The sequence below is a fragment of the Myotis yumanensis genome, unplaced genomic scaffold (assembly GCF_028538775.1).
Source record: "Myotis yumanensis isolate MYYU_CA2020_CCGP unplaced genomic scaffold, mMyoYum1.0.hap1 SCAF_23, whole genome shotgun sequence".
Lineage (NCBI taxonomy): Eukaryota > Metazoa > Chordata > Mammalia > Chiroptera > Vespertilionidae > Myotis > Myotis yumanensis.
In genome coordinates, this window is record NW_027223774.1 from 3,582,590 (window position 1) to 3,600,624 (window position 18,035).

The 18,035-nt window shown below is 52.7% G+C and overlaps 2 protein-coding genes across 2 annotated transcripts; both read right to left on the minus strand.

Moving 5' to 3' along the window:
* Positions 1-524: 524 nt before the first annotated feature.
* On the minus strand, positions 525-5,713 carry LOC139000110 (leukocyte immunoglobulin-like receptor subfamily A member 6). The gene is made up of 10 exons (XM_070402387.1): positions 5,680-5,713; positions 5,485-5,520; positions 5,065-5,349; positions 4,618-4,920; positions 4,114-4,410; positions 3,555-3,857; positions 3,227-3,277; positions 1,636-1,743; positions 1,008-1,066; positions 525-930 (listed from the first exon to the last, which is right to left on the minus strand). Exons 1-10 carry the CDS (start codon positions 5,711-5,713, stop codon positions 784-786), a joined length of 1,623 nt encoding a protein of 540 aa, XP_070258488.1. The 3' UTR covers positions 525-783.
* Positions 5,714-11,390: 5,677 nt separating this feature from the next.
* LOC139000261 (leukocyte immunoglobulin-like receptor subfamily A member 6) lies at positions 11,391-16,292 on the minus strand. Its single transcript, XM_070402515.1, has 10 exons — positions 16,259-16,292; positions 16,064-16,099; positions 15,644-15,928; positions 15,196-15,498; positions 14,687-14,983; positions 14,136-14,438; positions 13,690-13,857; positions 12,241-12,348; positions 11,615-11,673; positions 11,391-11,537 (listed from the first exon to the last, which is right to left on the minus strand). The coding sequence occupies exons 1-10, from the start codon at positions 16,290-16,292 to the stop codon at positions 11,391-11,393; spliced, it is 1,740 nt and encodes a 579-aa protein (XP_070258616.1).
* Between the last annotated feature and the right edge of the window lie 1,743 nt (positions 16,293-18,035).

An 18,035-nucleotide genomic window follows, 5' to 3' on the forward strand; every position in this document is an offset into this window, starting at 1 on the left:
TTTCTTTGTCTGAATCATTCCAAGCAGCATAATGCCCTCCAAGTCCATCCATGTTGTCCCAAATGGCAGTATTTCATTCTATTTTTGGTTGGTTTATATTTCAATAGAGGCCCAATGCATGAAATTTGTGCATCGGGGCAGGGGGCAGGGTGTTCCTCAGCATGGCCTGCACCCTCTCACAATCCAGGGCCACTGGCCCCTAACCACTAGCCTGCCTGCCTGTTTGATCACCCGTAACCGCTCTTCCTGCCTGATCACCCCTAACAGCCTCTACCTTGTCCCCTGCCACTGTGGCTTCATCCATATTGATGTTGGGAACGTCGTCTGCTGTCCAGTCTAATTTGCATATTATGCTTTCATTATTATAGATAACGCATACTAGCCACATCTTTATCATCTAGTTGTCTATGGATCTAAAGTATCAACGCAATGTTTTGTTTTTCTAAATCCTTGACAAATAGATTAGGCCATTGATTTTTTTTTAAGTTCTTAATTTTATTATTTCATAGGATTGATGTGTCATATTTACATTACAATTCCAGTTAAAACATTCACATTGTTCACACGTTGATTATTGGGAAGTCTGTTGTTTTGATTTCCAAATGTAGAGACATTGGCTTATCTTTGACTATAGAATGAGGTGACTCCCTGAGAGTCCCAGGGGCACCTCAGGTCTCCACAGTTGGTGGGGCACTGGCCAAGTGTCCAGAGGTGTAGCTTTCCTGCCTTCTGGGGTCCCTGCATACCCCTCCCTGGAGTGTGGTGGTCTGAGTCCATCCTGAGCTAGTGGATGGCTAGAGCAGCGTACACACTGGGCTCTTCTGAGGGCTCCTTTGATGGGGAGAATGGGGGTGCACTTGTCTGTTGTCTATGGGCCAATAGGTTCAGCTGTACGTAGGGCACATCCTGGGGGGCATCAGATGCAGCAGCCTGGAGCAGGGGGAGAGAGAGAGATGAAACATGGTTGGGGTTTGAGAGCCTTGGGGCCTGGGGCGAATGTGACTCACCTGACTGTCCATCTGTCTGTCCTCTTCTGCTTGTCTGTCCTTCATGTCCAAAAGTTCCCCTGATAGGAAAGGAAGAGAGGTGGTCATTCCCTGCCTGAGTCTTGACGGTGAGCAGTTCACCTGGGCATACAGACTCCCTGGGGGCCATCATCCTTCCTGCTCTGCTGGATAGAGACAGTGAGACAGAACAGTGTCTCCTTGATTCCACCGTTGAAATCCTCCTGTCACTTATCCTCATGCTGCCAGACCTAGCAATAAATTAAAAAGATCCCACACCATGACCAAGGAGGACTTTCTCTGGACATGCAAGGATGGTTCAATATTCATGAATCAATAAACGTGATACACCACATAAACAAAATGAAGGATAAAAATCACATGACCTTATCATTGGATTTGGAAAAAGCGCTTGTGAGAATGATTCCTATTCATGAGGTTGAGAAGAATGAAAGATGACCTTACCTCTGTCCATCTGTGCTGACAGTGAGTGTCTTCTTCCTAGGATTTCTGATGTGAGATTCTGGAGAAATCCTTTTCTCAGCTCACCTTCTCCATCTATTTGGTTTTCCTGTAGCAGGTGCTCTGAGCCCCCCATTGTGTGACCCAGGTCACACCCTTCCCTACTCACCTGAGGTCCTGCCTTTGCTCTGACGCCGATGTCGGAGGAGGAGGAAGAGAAGAAGGGAGAGCAGCAGGACCAAAGCCACCAAGACCCCTATCCAGTACCATTTGGGACCTAGGACAATAGTGATATCATGAATGAGCCAATGATGCCATTTAATGAGCCCCCACTGTGTGAGAGGCACATGCTGGGACCTGTCATTTATCTCCTCTCACCTCACAGCAGTCATGCACCAGGCATGGCTGACCCAACCACCCACTTCACTGAGGCTCAGAGGAGTTAACCACATGCCCCTGGTCACCCAGCCTGGATGGGGCAGTGCAGGGACTGGATCCTGGGACTGTGGGTTCCCTGTGCTGGCCTCACACCCCCAACCCTACATCCCAAGTGGACACTGCTTTGTGCTCTGGACTCCTCCTCTGCAGGATCCTGTCCAGGTCTCATTTGGAGCTGAGGGTCCTTCCTCATTACCGCCCCCAGCACAGCAGAACAGGCATGGGCAGGGTGTGGGGTGGACTCTGAGTCTTTCCTGGATCCCTGTCTACCCACAGGTCTCTGACAGCCCCTTAGGAAGGTCAGGCTGGGCTGGGGCTCTGCCTTCCTGAGCTCTGTGAGGCCCTTATGTCACCTCATCTCCCAGCAGCCTGTGAGCAGGATGGGACCAGGGATGAGCAGACAGGAACCCGACACTCAGAGGAGAGAAGGGGCTGCCCAGCCCCACATCAGGAGCAGCAGAGCCAGGAGCTGAAGCAGGGCTGATCCACCCTGTTCCTTCCTCTGAGCTGAAGGGGAGGACTGGGTGCCTAGACCCTTGTCCTGCCTGTCCCTCCCTGTACAGTGTCACTACCACGATGCCAGAGAGCAGGCTGGGGCGGTGAACCTGGTCTCATTTGGGGAGAAGGCAGCCCCCACCCTCCTGCCCCATCCTCATCCACAGGAGGCTCTGGGGATAGGTCTCTCCCACCCACAGGGTCAGGCATACAAACGGGTAAATGAGGGGCTTTGTGGGGAGGTGGTGGATGCCTCCATGGGAGACAGAGGGGACAGGCCCCATACCATGATGTCCTGGGGGCTTCCCTGTGAAGCCCTTCTCCCAGGAGGTCAGAGACAGAACTGACAGGAAATCTAAGCTCTGGACAAGGATTCTCTCCTTTTACACCTGGAGACATTGAGGCCCAGACAGGGGAAGGGTGAGTCCAAGTCAGCAAATCGAGATGGGCCTGGACCCCAGCATGGCTTAGCCCCTCTCTCCCATGGAGGCACCCACCACCTCCCACAGAGCCCCCCATTTACCCATCTGTATGCCTGACCCTGTGGGTGGGACACCGATCCCCAGAGCCTCCTGGGATGAGGATGGGGCAGGAGGGTGGGGGCTGCCTTCTCCCCAAATGAGACCACGTTCACCGCCCCAGCCTGCGCCCCCACATCTCCCTCTGCCATGACCACCCCACCCATCACTACCTCAGACCCTGGGACTCCCAGCCCCCCTGGGACACAAGCCTGTCCTTGAGGATCTGGGTCACTCGATCCCCTGAGAGACTCTCAGGACTTGCTGGGTGGGCTGTGCTCCCTCTGAGCAGAGCTCCCCGGGACTCACCAGCTGTGGAGATGGGCCCTGTGGGTGGGGGGCTGGGACCTCCAGAGGGTCCTGGAAATGAGGACAGGAAGAGGGTGAGAGGCTTGGGCTGATCCTGGAACCCATTTCACACAGACACCCTCTTTCGTCTGTGCTGTGGCCCCTGAGGCCCTCCCACTGCTTCAGTATCCAGGTGAGGGGCAGGGGGTGGACGGGTTGGGAGGCCTCTAAGGAAAAGATCTCCTCGGGATGACCATCATGACAGCCCCAAACTCCCTTACAGCCCATAATACTTCTGGGGACAGGACCCTGGGCTGACAGCTCAGCCGATAGAGTTTGGGCCCCTCACCTGAGACCAGGAGCTCCAGGGGCTCACTGGGGAGTGACAGCAGGAAGGGAGAGATGCTGGATGAACTGTAGCACCTGTAGGTGCCCGCGTGTGCTGAGGTCACAGGACTCATGGAGAACTCCGCCTGGTACTGCAGAGCTCGGTACTTTGATCCCAGACGCAAGGGGGGACCAGCTGCCCCCTCCTTGGACAGAAGAAACGTGTCCCTCCAGCTTTGGGACTGACACCTCAGGGTCACGTTCTCTCCTGAGGCCACCCTGGGGCCTGGCTGCACCAAGAGGGAGGGTGTGTCAGGCAGGTGTCCTAGAGAGAGGGAGGGAGGGTGAGGGCTCCCTGCCCACCTCGTTCTGACCTGAGAGTCACCAGGCCTTTCTCTGAGGACCCTCCTCTCTGTCTGTCTGTTTCTCTGAGTTTACCCCTCTCTCCTCCCATCCCCTGCCTCTCTCTCTATCTCTTTTCCTCCCTGGGCCCCACACCGTCATTCTGGCCTCATCACCTGAGACCCCCAGCAGGGCCTGATAAGAGTCTGGGCCCCAGATTGTACCCACTGGCTTCTCACCTGCCACCAGGATGTCCAAGGGGTCACTGGGGGCCGACCACTCAGAGGAGAGGTTGTATCCACCGTAGCATCTGTACCGGCCCCCGTGGGAGCTGCTCACAGTGTCCAGGGGGAAGTGGGCCTGAGAGAGCCCAGCCTGGGGCAGCAGGACAAGGCTCTGGGGGAGGCCCTGTTTCGTCTCCTTGTGCAGAGCGAATCTGTCATAGCCGCCATCAGAGCGACACTGGAGGGTCAGGCTCTGTCCAGAGGCCACGATGGGGCCCTGCTGGCTCAGGAGGGAGGGCTTCCCAGACTCACCTGGGGAGACCAGATGTGAATAACAGGGGCTGCTCCTCCCATAAGCCTCCTTCTCCTGGCCCCCAGGTCTCACTGTCTCTCTCTCTGGCCCAGGAGCTCCTGTGCTCCCCTCTCCCCACCCCTTCACATGGGGCTCCACTCCCAGTGAAGATGCCAATGTGTCTGGTTCCTCAATCCATGGATGGGAGCAGGATGGGACTTACTCACCTGGGATCAGGAGCTCCAGGGCATCACTTGGGTGTGACCACACCTGGGGCCTGTTCCTGTGATAGCCATAGCATCTGAACGTCCCCCTGTGGCTAGGGGTCACGGGACCCACACGGAACAGGGCTTGAGACCGGCCACTGGGGTGTGGCTCTGAGTCCTGGGTCCAGGAGAGCCTGTCATCTCCTTCCTTAGTCAGAATGAACCTGTCAAATCCCTGCCCTGAGCCACAGTGGAAGGTCACCTTCCTTCCTGAGGGCACAACTGGGCTGGGCAGGGCTGAGAGGCTGGGTTTGCTGTAGGTTCCTAGGAGAGGAGGAGGCAGCCTGTTAAATGGGCTCACTCTTCCCTCATGTCCCCCAGGGCTGGGCTGTGAGAGGGAGACACCCTGAGAGCAAACCCCCTTTCTAGGGCAGATCCCGAGCCTTGAACCCCTGAGGGTCCTCTCACCTGTCACCACCAGCTCCAGGGGGTCACTGGGATCTGACCTGCCAGTGGAGCTGTTATAATAACAGGAGTATCTCCCTGCATCGTGCTCTGTCATGTGTGTGATGGAGAACTTGCCCTTGGTTGTGGACTTCCTTTCAGTCTGTGTGTTCCAAAGCACACGTTTTCTTTCCTTATACAGATCAAACTTCTGGACCTCCAGGTTCCCCTCACACCAGAGGGTCACAGGGCTCCCATAAGGGATCACAGGGCCTGGTTCAGCCCAGAGGGTGGGTTTGGGGAGGGTCCCTGGAAGGAAACGAGAAGCAGGGTTACAAAGCCCTTCCCCACCCTCATCCCCCAGCTCATCCAGGACCTCTGTGCTCCCTCCTGAGCCCCAGGGGTAAAGTAAGTGGAGGGACCTGGAGCCTGGGGAGGACTCACCTGCCTGTACGTGGATCCTCTGGCCCAGACTCAGCCCTGGAAGAGAGTTTCTGTGAGCGATTTGCATCTGGATGTCTGAGCTGATTCTCCTCCCATCGGGGCCCCATCCACTCGAGCTGCCTGAGCCTGAGGTTTCCCATGAACAAGGGGGTGCCGCCACCCCTCCTGCTGCCCCTCCCCATGTCCACAACTGACCGAGGCAGAGAAGAGCAGAGAGGATGGACATCATGGCGTCTGCTCTCAGGGCTCCTGCTGTGCAAATGGAGGAGACTTAGGGTCGGAAAAACAGAGACGCACAGGATGTGGTGGGTCAGAAGCTGTTGCAGCCCTTCCGGGTCCGCAAGCTGTGAACCCATTGCCTGCGGACTGTCCCGCCCTGGGCCTGGCTCTGAGTTTCCCCAAACTGAGGGCTCAGGAGGAGAGAAGGCTCTTGGGGGCCAGGTGCCCGATCCCTCCCGGGCACTGCACCGATCATTTCCTTTGTTGGTCTGGCCTTTGGATTCTGTGACGACAACTTTGAATGGACTTTGCAGTGTCACGTTGGTGCTGTTCATCCATCAGGAAACAGTCTCAACTCACAGTGGACGTTTTTATAGCAGAGGTGTTAGTCATTTATTCTGCAGTCGGTAACATGAAGCTCAAAAATGGAACTGCTGATGGACCCAGCTGATCCCACTTGTGGAAATATATCCTCAGAACCCAAAACATCAATCAGGAAGAAGGTATGCTCCCCTGTGTTCATAGCAGCACAATTTACAGCAGCTGATACCTGGAAACAGCCCAGACGCCCAGCTGTGCATGAGTGGATAAAACAGCTGTGGTACATTTACACTATGGAGTACTATGCAGCTATAAAAAAAGATGGATGTTCTACCTTTTGAGACATCGTGGAGGGACCTGGAGAGTATTATGCTGAGTGAAATAAGCCAGTCAGAGAAAGACAAATATTGCAGGATTTCACTTATATGTGGACTCTATTGAACAACATAACTTGATCAAAAAATAAGTCCATGCCCTAATCAGTTTGGCTCATTAGATAGAGCGTTGGCCTGCGGACTGAAGGGTCCCAGGTTCGATTCCAGTCAAGGGCATGTACCTTGGTTGCAGGCACATCCCCAATGGGGGGTGTGCAGGAGGCAGCTGATCGACGTTTCTCTCATTGACGTTTCTAACTCTCTATCCATCTACCTTCCTCTCTGTAAAAAATCAATAAAAAATATATTTTTATAAATAAGTCCAGCCGCATGCTGCATGGAACAACTGGACAGATCTCAGGGAAGGGCAGGAGGTAGAAAAAGATTAACTAAAGAACTTACCTGCAGCCCTGGCTGGTTTGCCTCAGTGGATAGAGCGTCGGCTTGCGGACTGAGGGGTCCCAGGTTGGATTCCGGTCAAGGGCATGTATCTGGGTTGCGGGCATGTCCCCAGTAGGAGGTGTGCAGGAGGCAGCTGATCGATGTTTCTCTCTCATTGATGTTTCTAATTCTCTACCTCTCTCCCTCTCTGTAAAAAAAAATCAATAAAATATTTTTAAAAAGACCTTATCTGCATATATGCATAGCTCAAAGCCATAGATATTAGTGTGCAGAAGGCCTGCAGTGGGGTGTGTGCTGGGTGGAGGGGGGGATATAGGCACAGATGAAGATCATCTGTAATAATGTCAATAATATTACAAAAGATACAGTATTATCTTGAAGGGGAAGGCTATCTATATATATAAAAGCCTAAAGCGACCAAACAACTGGTTGATCGTTTGCACACAGACCACCAGGGGGCAGACACTAGATGCAGGAGCTGCCCTCTAGTGGTCAGTGTGCTCACACAGCTGGAGCACTGTTCAGCTGACCTATGTGAGCCAGACCCGGGCTCACTGCTGGCGAGCACAGCTGCAGTGCCCCAAGCCTCTCCCACCTCTGCAGCTGCACTACTGAATGGTGGCGGCAGGCGCTGCAGGCTGGTTGGGATGAGCATGAATGTCATGGCACCCAGCCCAGGCTTGGGCTCCTCCTCGCCCACCTGCTGCTTTGTGCACTACTACATCCCTCAGGGGATGTCAGATTGCCGGTTTCGGTCCAATCTCTCAGCCTAGCCTGCAGGGATTGGGCCAAACATGCAGTGTGACATCCCCTGAGGGGTCCTGGGTTGCAAGAGGGTGCAGGCCAGGCTGAGGGATCCTACATGTGCATGAATCCTTGCACCGGGTCTCTAGTATAGAAAGAAAATAAGAATGCTCATGACGGCATTATGGGAGACATACCAAGACAGGAAGAGAAACGGATTGACAGGGTGACAGATGTCAGAGGAGAGGAGATTGGGGGGAGAGGGAGGACTTGATGCAGAATGTGAAGCGATTCACTAAAGAATATATATGCACAGCCTAAGGACACAGATAACAGTGTAATGAGAGCCAAGAGAGGGGGAAATGGGGAGGGTGGCGGTGGGCAAATGGGAGAAATGGGGGACATCTGTAACAGTGTCAACAATAAAAATCCTACATAATAAAGAGCTAATATGCCAATGGTCATCACGCCCTCACACCCTTGTACCCTCATGCCAGGGCCAGGTGACCTGAGGCTGTGGCCCCCTCCTGGCAGGGCTTGATGGGGGACCTGAGGCTGTGCCCCCCTGCCAGGTGGGGCTTGATGGGGGTAGCGCTTGCCAGTTTCGGGTCTCCCACGATTTCAAGGCACCCGTGGGTGGGCAGGGACTTGACTCTGGGTCCTCTAGCACACCCTAGACTCTGACAGGAGGGAGACTTTCATATACATTTTACTAATTCTCTTTCATCTTGGACACTTCTATTATAGAGAATGGGCAAATAGCAATATTAAAAAATTTTCTCTAAATAATTCCTTTTAATATGCATGAATTTCATACACCCGGCCACTAGTTAAATATATTTGATGATTTTGTTGTTTAGATTCCACATTTAAGTGATTTTATATGGAACGTGTCCTACTCTGGCTTATCTCACTTAGCATACAAACCTGCAGGTCCATCCATGCTGTGGCAGAAGGTAGGACTTCCTTCTTTCTCACAGCCCAGTAGTACTCCATCGTGTAAACATACCACAGCTTTTTAACCCACTCATCTACTGATGGGCACGTGGCTGCTTCCACATCTTGGCTGTTGTAAATAATGCTAAAATGAAAATAGTGGATGTGTATAGTCTTTCGAATGAGCATTTCGGGTTTCTTCGATGATATCCCCAGAAGTGGGATCACTGGGTCTAATGGAAGTTTCATTTTTTTTACTTTTTGAGGAACCTCCATACTGCTTTCCACAGAGGTGGCACCGGGCTGCATCCCCAGCAGTGGTGCACGAGGGCTCCCTCTTCTCCACATCCAGCACTTGCATTTCCCTGATGCTAAGTGACTATGTGAATATACAGCAGAGTGAGGGCAGGCTCTGCAATATATGGTGCTGGAAAATTGGACAGGTAAATGCAAAACAGAAAGAAAGAAAGAAAAGGAAGGAAGGAAGGAAGGAAGGAAGGAAGGAAGGAAGGAAGGAAGGAAGGGAGAGAAGAAAATTTACCACCCGCTTACACCATACACAAGAGTACACTCAAAATGGATAAAAGACTTCAATGTAAGTCACAAAGGCATAAAATTCCCAGGAGAGTGACACATCATGTATTGTCACCTCAGAAGCAGGCAAGGAGCAGAAATTCAGAAACACTAAGTCCATATTCAGGTCCTGTCCACCTGCACTTCCGGAGACTGAGGATTGGGGCCCAGGGTGATTCTGAGGAAGAGGAGGCAGGACTGAGCCAAGCGGAGAAGGTCACAGGATGTGGGGGGCAGAGTCCTCACACCACCACCCATGCACTGTCCACAAGGTGCTTGCCTCACAGGAAGGCGACACCTTCTCACTCTAAAAATAGCAGTTGCTGAGGGTCTGACTGGAACCACATATCCGAACAGCCTACATGTTTTTGTTTTTTTATAGAATTTTTTATTTACTGGGGTGAAATTGGTTAATAAAATTATACAGGTTTCACGTATACTATTCTAAACTACGTCATCTGTACATGGTATTGTGTGCTTATCACCCTAAGTCTAGTCTATTTCCAGACCACTTACCCCATTTTTACCCCGAGCACCCTTCCCTCTTGCAGTCACCATAGTATTGTCTGTGTCCATGAGTCTTTCTTTTATTTTTTTGCTTAATCCATTCGCCCTTCCCCTCAGCCCACAACCCCCTCTCCTTTGACAGCTGTCAGTCTGTTCTCTGTATACATGAGTCTCTCTCCACTATGTTTTATTTTGTTTGTTAGATTCCAAATATGAGTGAAATCATAGGGAACTTGTCTTTCTCCAACTGGCTTATTTCACTTGACGTAATGCTCTCCAGGTCCATCCATGTTGTTGCAAAAGGTAAGAGTTCCTTCCTTATTTTACAGCTGCACAATATTCCATTGTGTAAATATACCATAGCTTTCATCTGCTGGTGGGCACTTGGGCTGTTTCCAGATCTTGGCTTTTGTAAATAAGGCTGTTGTGATCATAGAGGGACATAGATATTTGTGGATTTATTGATGATAAGCCATTCCGAAAGGTGTGTGGTTTCAATTTGCATCTCTCAGATGATGAGTGATGTTGAGCATCTGTTCATATGTCTACTGGCCATGGATGTGTCCCCTTTGGAGAAGTGTCTATCTAGGTCCTCTGCCCAATATTTTTTATTGAATTGTTTTGGGGGTTTTGGTGCTGAGCTTTATAAGTTCCTTATAAATGTTGGACAATAAGCCCTTATCAGATGTATTGGCTAATAGTTCTCCATTCGGTGGGTTGTCTTTTCATTTTGTTGATGGTTTCCTTTGCTATGCAAAGCCTTATCATTTCATCTTTACACCTTCATTTAGAAAAAAATTCTATCGTTTAACCAATCATTTTTAATTGACCTTTTTTATTAAACCATAGTTGGCATACAGTGTCATATTAGTTTTAGATGTGCAACACAAATATGATATTTATTATTGACTATCTTCCCTTCCCCTTCTCACCTATCCTTTCTTCCCTCCCATCTGGCAATAATCAGTTTGTTATTTATTTCTATGGATCTGTTTTTGTTTCCTTTGCTTTGAGGATGTGAAAAATCCCAGAGGTAAGTGAGATCTTTCCTTGTCTGAAACATTTCACGGAGCATAATGCCCTCTAAGTCCATCCATGTTGTCCCAAATGGCAGTATTTCATTCTATTTTTGGTTGGTTTATATTTCAATACAGGCCCAGTGCATGAAGTTCGTGCATCAGGGCGGGGGGTGGGGGTGGTTCCTCAGCATGGGCTGCACCCTCTCACAATCCAGGACCACTGGCTCCTAACCACTAACCTGCCTGCCTGTTTGATCACCCCTAACCGCTCTGCCTGCCTGATCACCCCTAACATCCTCTACCTCGGCCCCTGCCACGGCGGCTTCATCCAGAATGATGTTGGGAAGGTCGTTCTGCTGTCCAGTCTAATTTGCATATTATGCTTTTATTATTATAGATAACGCACACTAGCCACATCTTTATCATCTAGTTGTCTATGGATCTAAAGTATCAACGCAATGTTTTGTTTTTCTAAATCCTTGACATAATAGATTAGGCCATTGATTTTTGAAGGTTCTTCATTTTATTATTTCATAGGTTTGATGTGTCATATTTACATTACAATTCCAGTTAAAACATTCACCTTGTTCACACATTGATTATTGGGAAGTCTGTTGCTTTGATTTCCAAATGTAGAGATATTGGCTTATCTTTGACTATAGAATGAGGTGACTCCCTGAGAGTCCCAGGGGCAAATCAGGTCTCCACGGTTGGTGAGGCACTAGCCAAGTGTCCATAGGAGTAGCTTTCCTGCCTTCTAGGGTCCCTGCATACCCCTACCAGGAGTGCGGTGGTCTGAGTTCATCCTGAGCTAGTGGATGGCTAGTGCAGCATACACACTGGGCTCTTCTGAGGGATCCTTTGATGGGGAGAACGGGGGTGCACCTGTCTGTTGTCTATGGGCCAATAGGTTCAGCTGTGCGTAGGGCACATCCTGGGTGGCATCAGATGCAGCAGCCTGGAGCAGGGGGAGAGAGAGGGATGAAACATGGTTGGGGTTTGAGAGCCTTAGGGCCTGGGGAGGATGGGACTCACCTGACTGTCCATCTGTCTGTCCTCTTCTGCTTGTCTGTCCTTCATATCCAAAAATTCCCCTGATAGGAAAGGAAGAGAGGTGGTCATTCCCTGCCTAAGTCTTTATGGTGAGCAGTTCCCCTGGCCGTACAGACTCCCTTGGGGCCTTCATCCTGCCTGATCTGCTGGAGAGAGACAGTGAGACAGAACAGCATCTCCTTGATTTCACTGCTGAAATCTTCCTGTGACTTATCTTCATGTTGCCATATCCAGCAACAAATTAAAAAGATCACACACCATGACCAAGGAGGACTTTCCCGGAGATGCAAGGATGGTTCAATATACTCGAATCAATAAACGTGATACACCACATAAACAAAATGAAGGATAAAAATCACATGATCTTATCAATAGATTCTGAAAAAGCGCTTGTGAGAATGTTTCATATTTGTGAGGTTGAAAAGGATGAAAGATGACCTCACCTCTGTCCATCTGTGCTGACAGTGAGTGTCTTCTTCCTACGATTTCTGATTTGAGATTCTGGGGAAATCTTTTTCTCAGCTCAACTTCTCCTTCTCTTTGGTTTCCAGTAGCAGGTGCTCTGAGCCCCCCTCCTGTGACCCAGAATCACCCTGTTCCCTACTCACCTGAGGTCCTGCCTTTGCTCTGATGCCAATGTCGGAGGAGGAGGAAGAGAAGTAGGGAGAGCAGCAGGACCAAAGCCACCAAGACCCCTATCCAGTACCATTTGGGACCTAGGAAAATAGTGACTTCATGAATGATCCAATGATGCCATTTAATGAGCACCTACTGTGTGAGAGGCACATGCTGGGACCTGTCATTTATCTCCTATAACCTCACAGCAGTCATGCACCAGGCATGGCTGACCCAACCACCCACTTCACTGAGGCTCAGAGGAGTTAACCACATGCCCCAGGTCACCCAGCCTGGATGGGGCATTGCAGGGACTGGATCCTGGGACTGTGGGTTCCCTGTGCTGGCCTCACACCCCCAACCCCACATCCCAAGTGGACACTGCTTTGTGCTCTGGACTCCTCCTCTGCAGGATCCTGTCTAGGTCTCATTTGGAGCTGAGGGTCCTTCCTCATTACCCGCCCCCAGAACAGCAGGGACAGGGATGGGCAGGTTGTGGGGTGGACTCTGAGTCGATCTTGGATCCCTCTCTACCCACAGGTCTCTGACAGCCCCTTAGGAAGGTCAGGCTGGGCTGGGGCTCTGCCCTACTGAGCTCTGTGAGGCCCTTATGTCACCTCATCTCCCAGCAGCCTGTGAGCAGGATGGGACCAGGGATGAGCAGACAGGAACCCGACACTCAGAGGAGAGAAGGGGCTGCCCAGCCCCACATCAGGAGCAGCAGAGCCAGGAGCTGAAGCAGGGCTGATCCACCCTGTTCCTTCCTCTGAGCTGATGGGGAGGACTGGGTGGCCAGACCCTTGTCCTGCCTGTCCCTCCCTGTACAGTGTCACCACCACGATGTCAGAGTGCAGGCTGGGGCGGTGAACCTGGTCTCATCTGGGGAGAAGGCAGCCCCCACCCTCCTGCCCCATCCTCATCCACAGGAGGCTCTGGGGATCGGTGTCTCCCACCCACAGGGTCAGGCATACAGACAAGTAAATGAGGGGCTTTGTGGGGAGGTGATGGATGCCTCCATGGGAGACAGAGGGGACAGGTCCCATAACATCACGTCCTGGGGGCTTCCCTGTGAAGGCCCCTCTCCCAGGAGGTCAGGGCCAGAACTGACAGGAAATCTAAGCTCTGGACAAGGATTCTCTCCTTTTACACCTGGGGACATTGAGGTCCAGGATGGTGAAGGGTGAGTCCCAGTCAGCAAATCCAGAGAGGCCTGGACCCCCGCATGGCTCAGCCCCTGTCTCCCATGGAGACATCCACCGCCTCCCACAGAGCCCCCCATTTATCCCTCTGTATGCCTGACCCTGTCGGTGGGAGAGACCTATCCCCAGAGCCTCCTGTGGATGAGGATGGGGCAGGAGGGTGGGCTGCCTTCTCCCCAAATAAGACCACGTTCACTTCCCCAGGCAGCGCCCTGACATTCCCCTCTGCCATGACCACCCCACCCATCACCTGCCTCAGACCCTGGGACTCCCAGCCCCCCTGGGACACAAGCCTGTCCTTGAGGATCTGGGTCACTCGATCCCCTGACAGACTCTCAGGACTTGTGGGGTCGGCTGTGCTCCCTCTGAGGGTGGGCCCTGTGGGTGGGGGGCTGGGGCCTCCAGAAGGTTCTGGAAATGAGGACAGGAAGAGGGTGAGAGGCTTGTGCTGACCCTGGACCCCATTTCACACAGACACCCTCTTACATCCGTGCTGTGGCCCCTGAAACCCTCCCACTGCTTCAGTATCCAGGTGAGGGGAAGCGGGTGGATGGCGTGGGAGGGCCTCTAAGGAAAAGATCTCCTTGGGGTGATCATCCTGAGAGCCCCAAACTCCCTTACAGCCCAAAATACTACTGGGGACAGGACCCGGAGTTGACAGCTCAGCCGATAGGGTTTGGGCCCCTCACCTGAGACCAGGAGCTCCAGGGGCTCACTGGGGAGTGACAGCAGGAAGGGGGAGGTGCTGAGTGAGCTGTAGCACCTGTAGGTGCCCCTGTGGGCTGAGGTCACAGGGCTCATGGAGAACTCTGCCTGGAACTGCTGAGCTTGGTACTTTGATCCCAGACGCAGGGGGGGATCGGCTGCCCCCTCCTTGGAGAGAAGGAAAGTGTCCCTCCAGCTCTGTGACTGACACAGCAGGGTCACGTTCTCTCCCGAGGCCACCCTGAGGCCTGGCTGCACCGAGAGGGAAGGTCTGTCAGGCAGGTGTCCTAGAGAGAGGGAGGGAGGGTGAGGGCTGCCTGCCCACCTTGTTCTGACCTGAGAGTCACCAGGCCTCTCTGAGGACCCGCCTCTCTGTCTGTCTCTGTTTCTCTGAGTCTCCCCCTCACCCCTCCTACTCCTGCATTTCTCTGTCTCCCTCCCTCCCTGGAGCCTGCACCTTCGGATCTCACCACCTGAGACCCCCAGCAGGCCTGTTCAGAGTCAGGGTCCCTGACTGAACCCACTGGCTCCTCACCTGCCACCAGGATGTCCAGGGGGTCACTGGGGGCCGACCACTCAGAGGAGAGGTTGTACCCACCATAGCATCTGTACCGGCCCCCATGGGAGCTGCTCACAGTGTCCAAGGGGAAGTAGGCCTGAGAGAGCCCAGCCTGGGGCTGCAGGACAAGGCTCTGGGGGAGGTCCTGTCCCCCCTCCTTGTGGAGAGCGAATCTGTCATAGCCGACATCAGAGCGACACTGGAGGGTCAGGCTCTGTCCAGAGGCCACGATGAGGCCCTGCTGGCTCAGGAGGGAGGGCTTCCCAGACTCACCTGGGGAGACCAGACAAGAGTTACAGGGTCTGCTCCTCCCATAACTCCTCCTGTCCTGCCCCCCAGGTCTCACTGTCTCTTCCTGTGTCTCTGGCCCGGGAGCTCCTTTTCTCCCTCTCCCCACCCCTTCACAAGGGGCTCCCCTCTCAGTGAAGATGCCAAAGTGTCTGGTGCCTGGATCCATGGAGGGGACCAGGATGGGACTTACTCACCTAAGACCAGGAGCTCCAGGACATCACTGGGGTGTGACCACAACTGGGGGCTGTTCCTGTAACATCCATAGCATCTGAACCTCCACCTGTGGCTGGGGGTCACGGGGCCCACAGAGAACAGGGCCTGGGACCACCCACTGGGGTGTGGTTCTGAGTCCTGGGTCCAGGAGAGCCTGTGATCTCCTTTCCTAGTCAGAATGAACCTATCAAATCCCTGCACTGAGCCACAGTGGAAGGTTATGTTCCCTCCTGATTGCACGACAGGGCTGGGCAGGGCTGAGAGGCTGGGTTTGCTGTAGAATCCTAGGAGAGGATGAGGCAACTTGTTAAATAGGTTCACTCTTCCCTCATGTCCCTCAGGGCTGGGTTCTGAGAAGGAGACACCCTGAGAGCAGATCCCCTTCCTGAGGGCAGAGCCAGATGCTGGGACCCCTGAGAGTCCTCTCACCTGTTGCCACCAGATACAGGGGGTCACTGGGTTCTGACCAGCCAGTGAGGCTGTTAGAAGAACAGGAATATCTCCCTGCATCGTGCTCTGTCATGTGTGTGATGGAGAACTTGCCCTTGGCTGTGGACTTCCTTTCAGTCTGTGTGTTCCAAAGTACCCATTCTCCTTCCTTATACAGATCAAACTTCTGGGCCTCCAGGTTCCCCTCACACCAGAGGGTCACAGGGCTCCCATAAGGGATCACAGAGCCTGGTTCAGCCGAGAGGGTGGGTTTGGGGAGGGTCCCTGGAAGGAAACCAGAAGCTGCGTTACAAAGCCCTTCCCCACCCTCATCCCCCAGCTCATCCAGGACCTCTGTGCTCCCTCCTGAGCCCCAGGGGTGAAGTAACAGGTGGGACCTGGAGCCTGGGGAGGACTCACCTGCCTGCACGTGGATCCTCTGGCCCAGACTCAGCCCTGGAAGAGAGTTTCTCTGAGCGATTTGCATCCGGACATCTGAGCTGATTCTCCTCCCATCGGGGCCCCATCCACTCGTGCTGCCTGATCCTGAGGTGCCCCATGAACAAGGGGGTGCCCCCACCCCTCCTGCTGCCCCTCCCCATGTCCACAACTGACCGAGGCAGAGAAGAGCAGAGAGGATGGACATCATGGCGTCTGCTCTCAGGGCTCCTGCTGTGCAAATGGAGGAGACTTAGGGTCGGAAAAACAGAGACGCACAGGATGTGGTGGGTCAGAAGCTGTTGCAGCCCTTCCGGGTCCGCAAGCTGTGCACCCACTGCATGCGGACTCTCCCGCCCTGGGCCTGGCTCTGAGTTTCCCCAAACTGAGGGCTCAGGAGGAGAGAAGGCTCTTGGGGGCCAGGTGCCCGATCCCTCCCGGGCACTGCGGGGATCATTTCCTTTGTTGGTCTGGCCTTTGGATTCTGTGACGACAACTTTGAATGGACTTTGCAGTGTCAGGTTGGTGCTGTTCATCCATCAGGAAACAGTCTCAACTCACAGTGGACGTTTTTAGAGCAGAGGTGTTAGTCATTTATTCTGCAGTTGGTAATAGGGAGCTCAAAAATGGAACTGCCGATGGACCCAGCTGATCCCACTTGTGGAAATATATCCTCAGAATCCGTCACATCAATCAGAAAAAAGGTATGCTCCGCTGTGTTCATAGCAGCACAATTTACAATAGCTAAGACCTGGAAAATGCCCAGATGCCCAGCTGTGAGTGAGTGGATAAAACAGCTGTGGTACATTTACACTATGGAGTACTATGCAGCTATAAAAAAAAGATGGATGTCCTACCTTTTTGAGACATCGTGGAGGGACCTGGAGAGTATTATGCCGAGTGAAATAAGCCAGTCAGAGAAAGACAAATATTGCAGGATTTCACTTATATGTGGACTCTAATGAACAATATAACTTGATCAAAAAAATAAGTCCAGAGGCATGCTGCATGGAACAAATGGACAGATCTCAGGGAAGGGAGGGGGGCAGAAAAAGATTAACTCAAGAACTTACCTGCATATATGCATAGCTCAAAGCCATAGATATTAGTGTGCAGAAGGCCTGCAGTGGGATGTGTGCTGGGTGGAGGGGGGTATATAGGCAGAGATGAAGGTCATCTGTAATAATGTCAATAATATTACAACAGATAGAGTATTATCTTGAAGGGGAAGGCTATCTATATATATAAAAGCCTAAGCGACCAAAAGACTGGTCGATCACTTGCACACAGACCACCAGGGGGCAGAGACTAGATGCAGGAGCTGCCCTCTAGTGGTCAGTGTGCTCACACAGCTGGAGCACCGTTCAGCTGACCTAGTGAGCCAGACCCAGGCTCACTGCTGGCGACCACAGCTGCAGTGCTGCAAGCCTCTCCCACCTCCGCGGCTGCACTACTGAATGGTGGCGGCAGGTGCTGCAGGGTTGGTCAGGATGAGCCCGAGTGGCATGGCACCCGGCCCAGGCTTGGGCTCCTCCTCGCCCACCTGCTGCTTTGCGCACTACTACATCCCTCGGGAGGTGTCAGACTACCAGTTTTGGTCCAATCCCTCAGCCTGGCCTGCAGGGATTGGGCCAAACTGGCAGTCTGACATCCCCTGAGGGGTCCTGGATTGCGAGAGGGTGCAGGCCAGGCTGAGGGACCCCACATGTGCATGAATCCGTGCACCAGGCCTCTAGTATAGAAAGAAAATAAGAATGCTCATGACGGCATTATGGGAGACATATCAAGACAGGAAGAGAAACGGATTGACAGAGTAACAGATGTCAGAGGAGAGGAGATTGGGGGAAGTGGGGGGACTTGATGCAGAATGTGAAGCGATTCACTAAAGAATATATATGCACAGCCTAAGGACACAGATAACAGTGTAATGAGAGCCAAGAGAGGGGGAATGGGG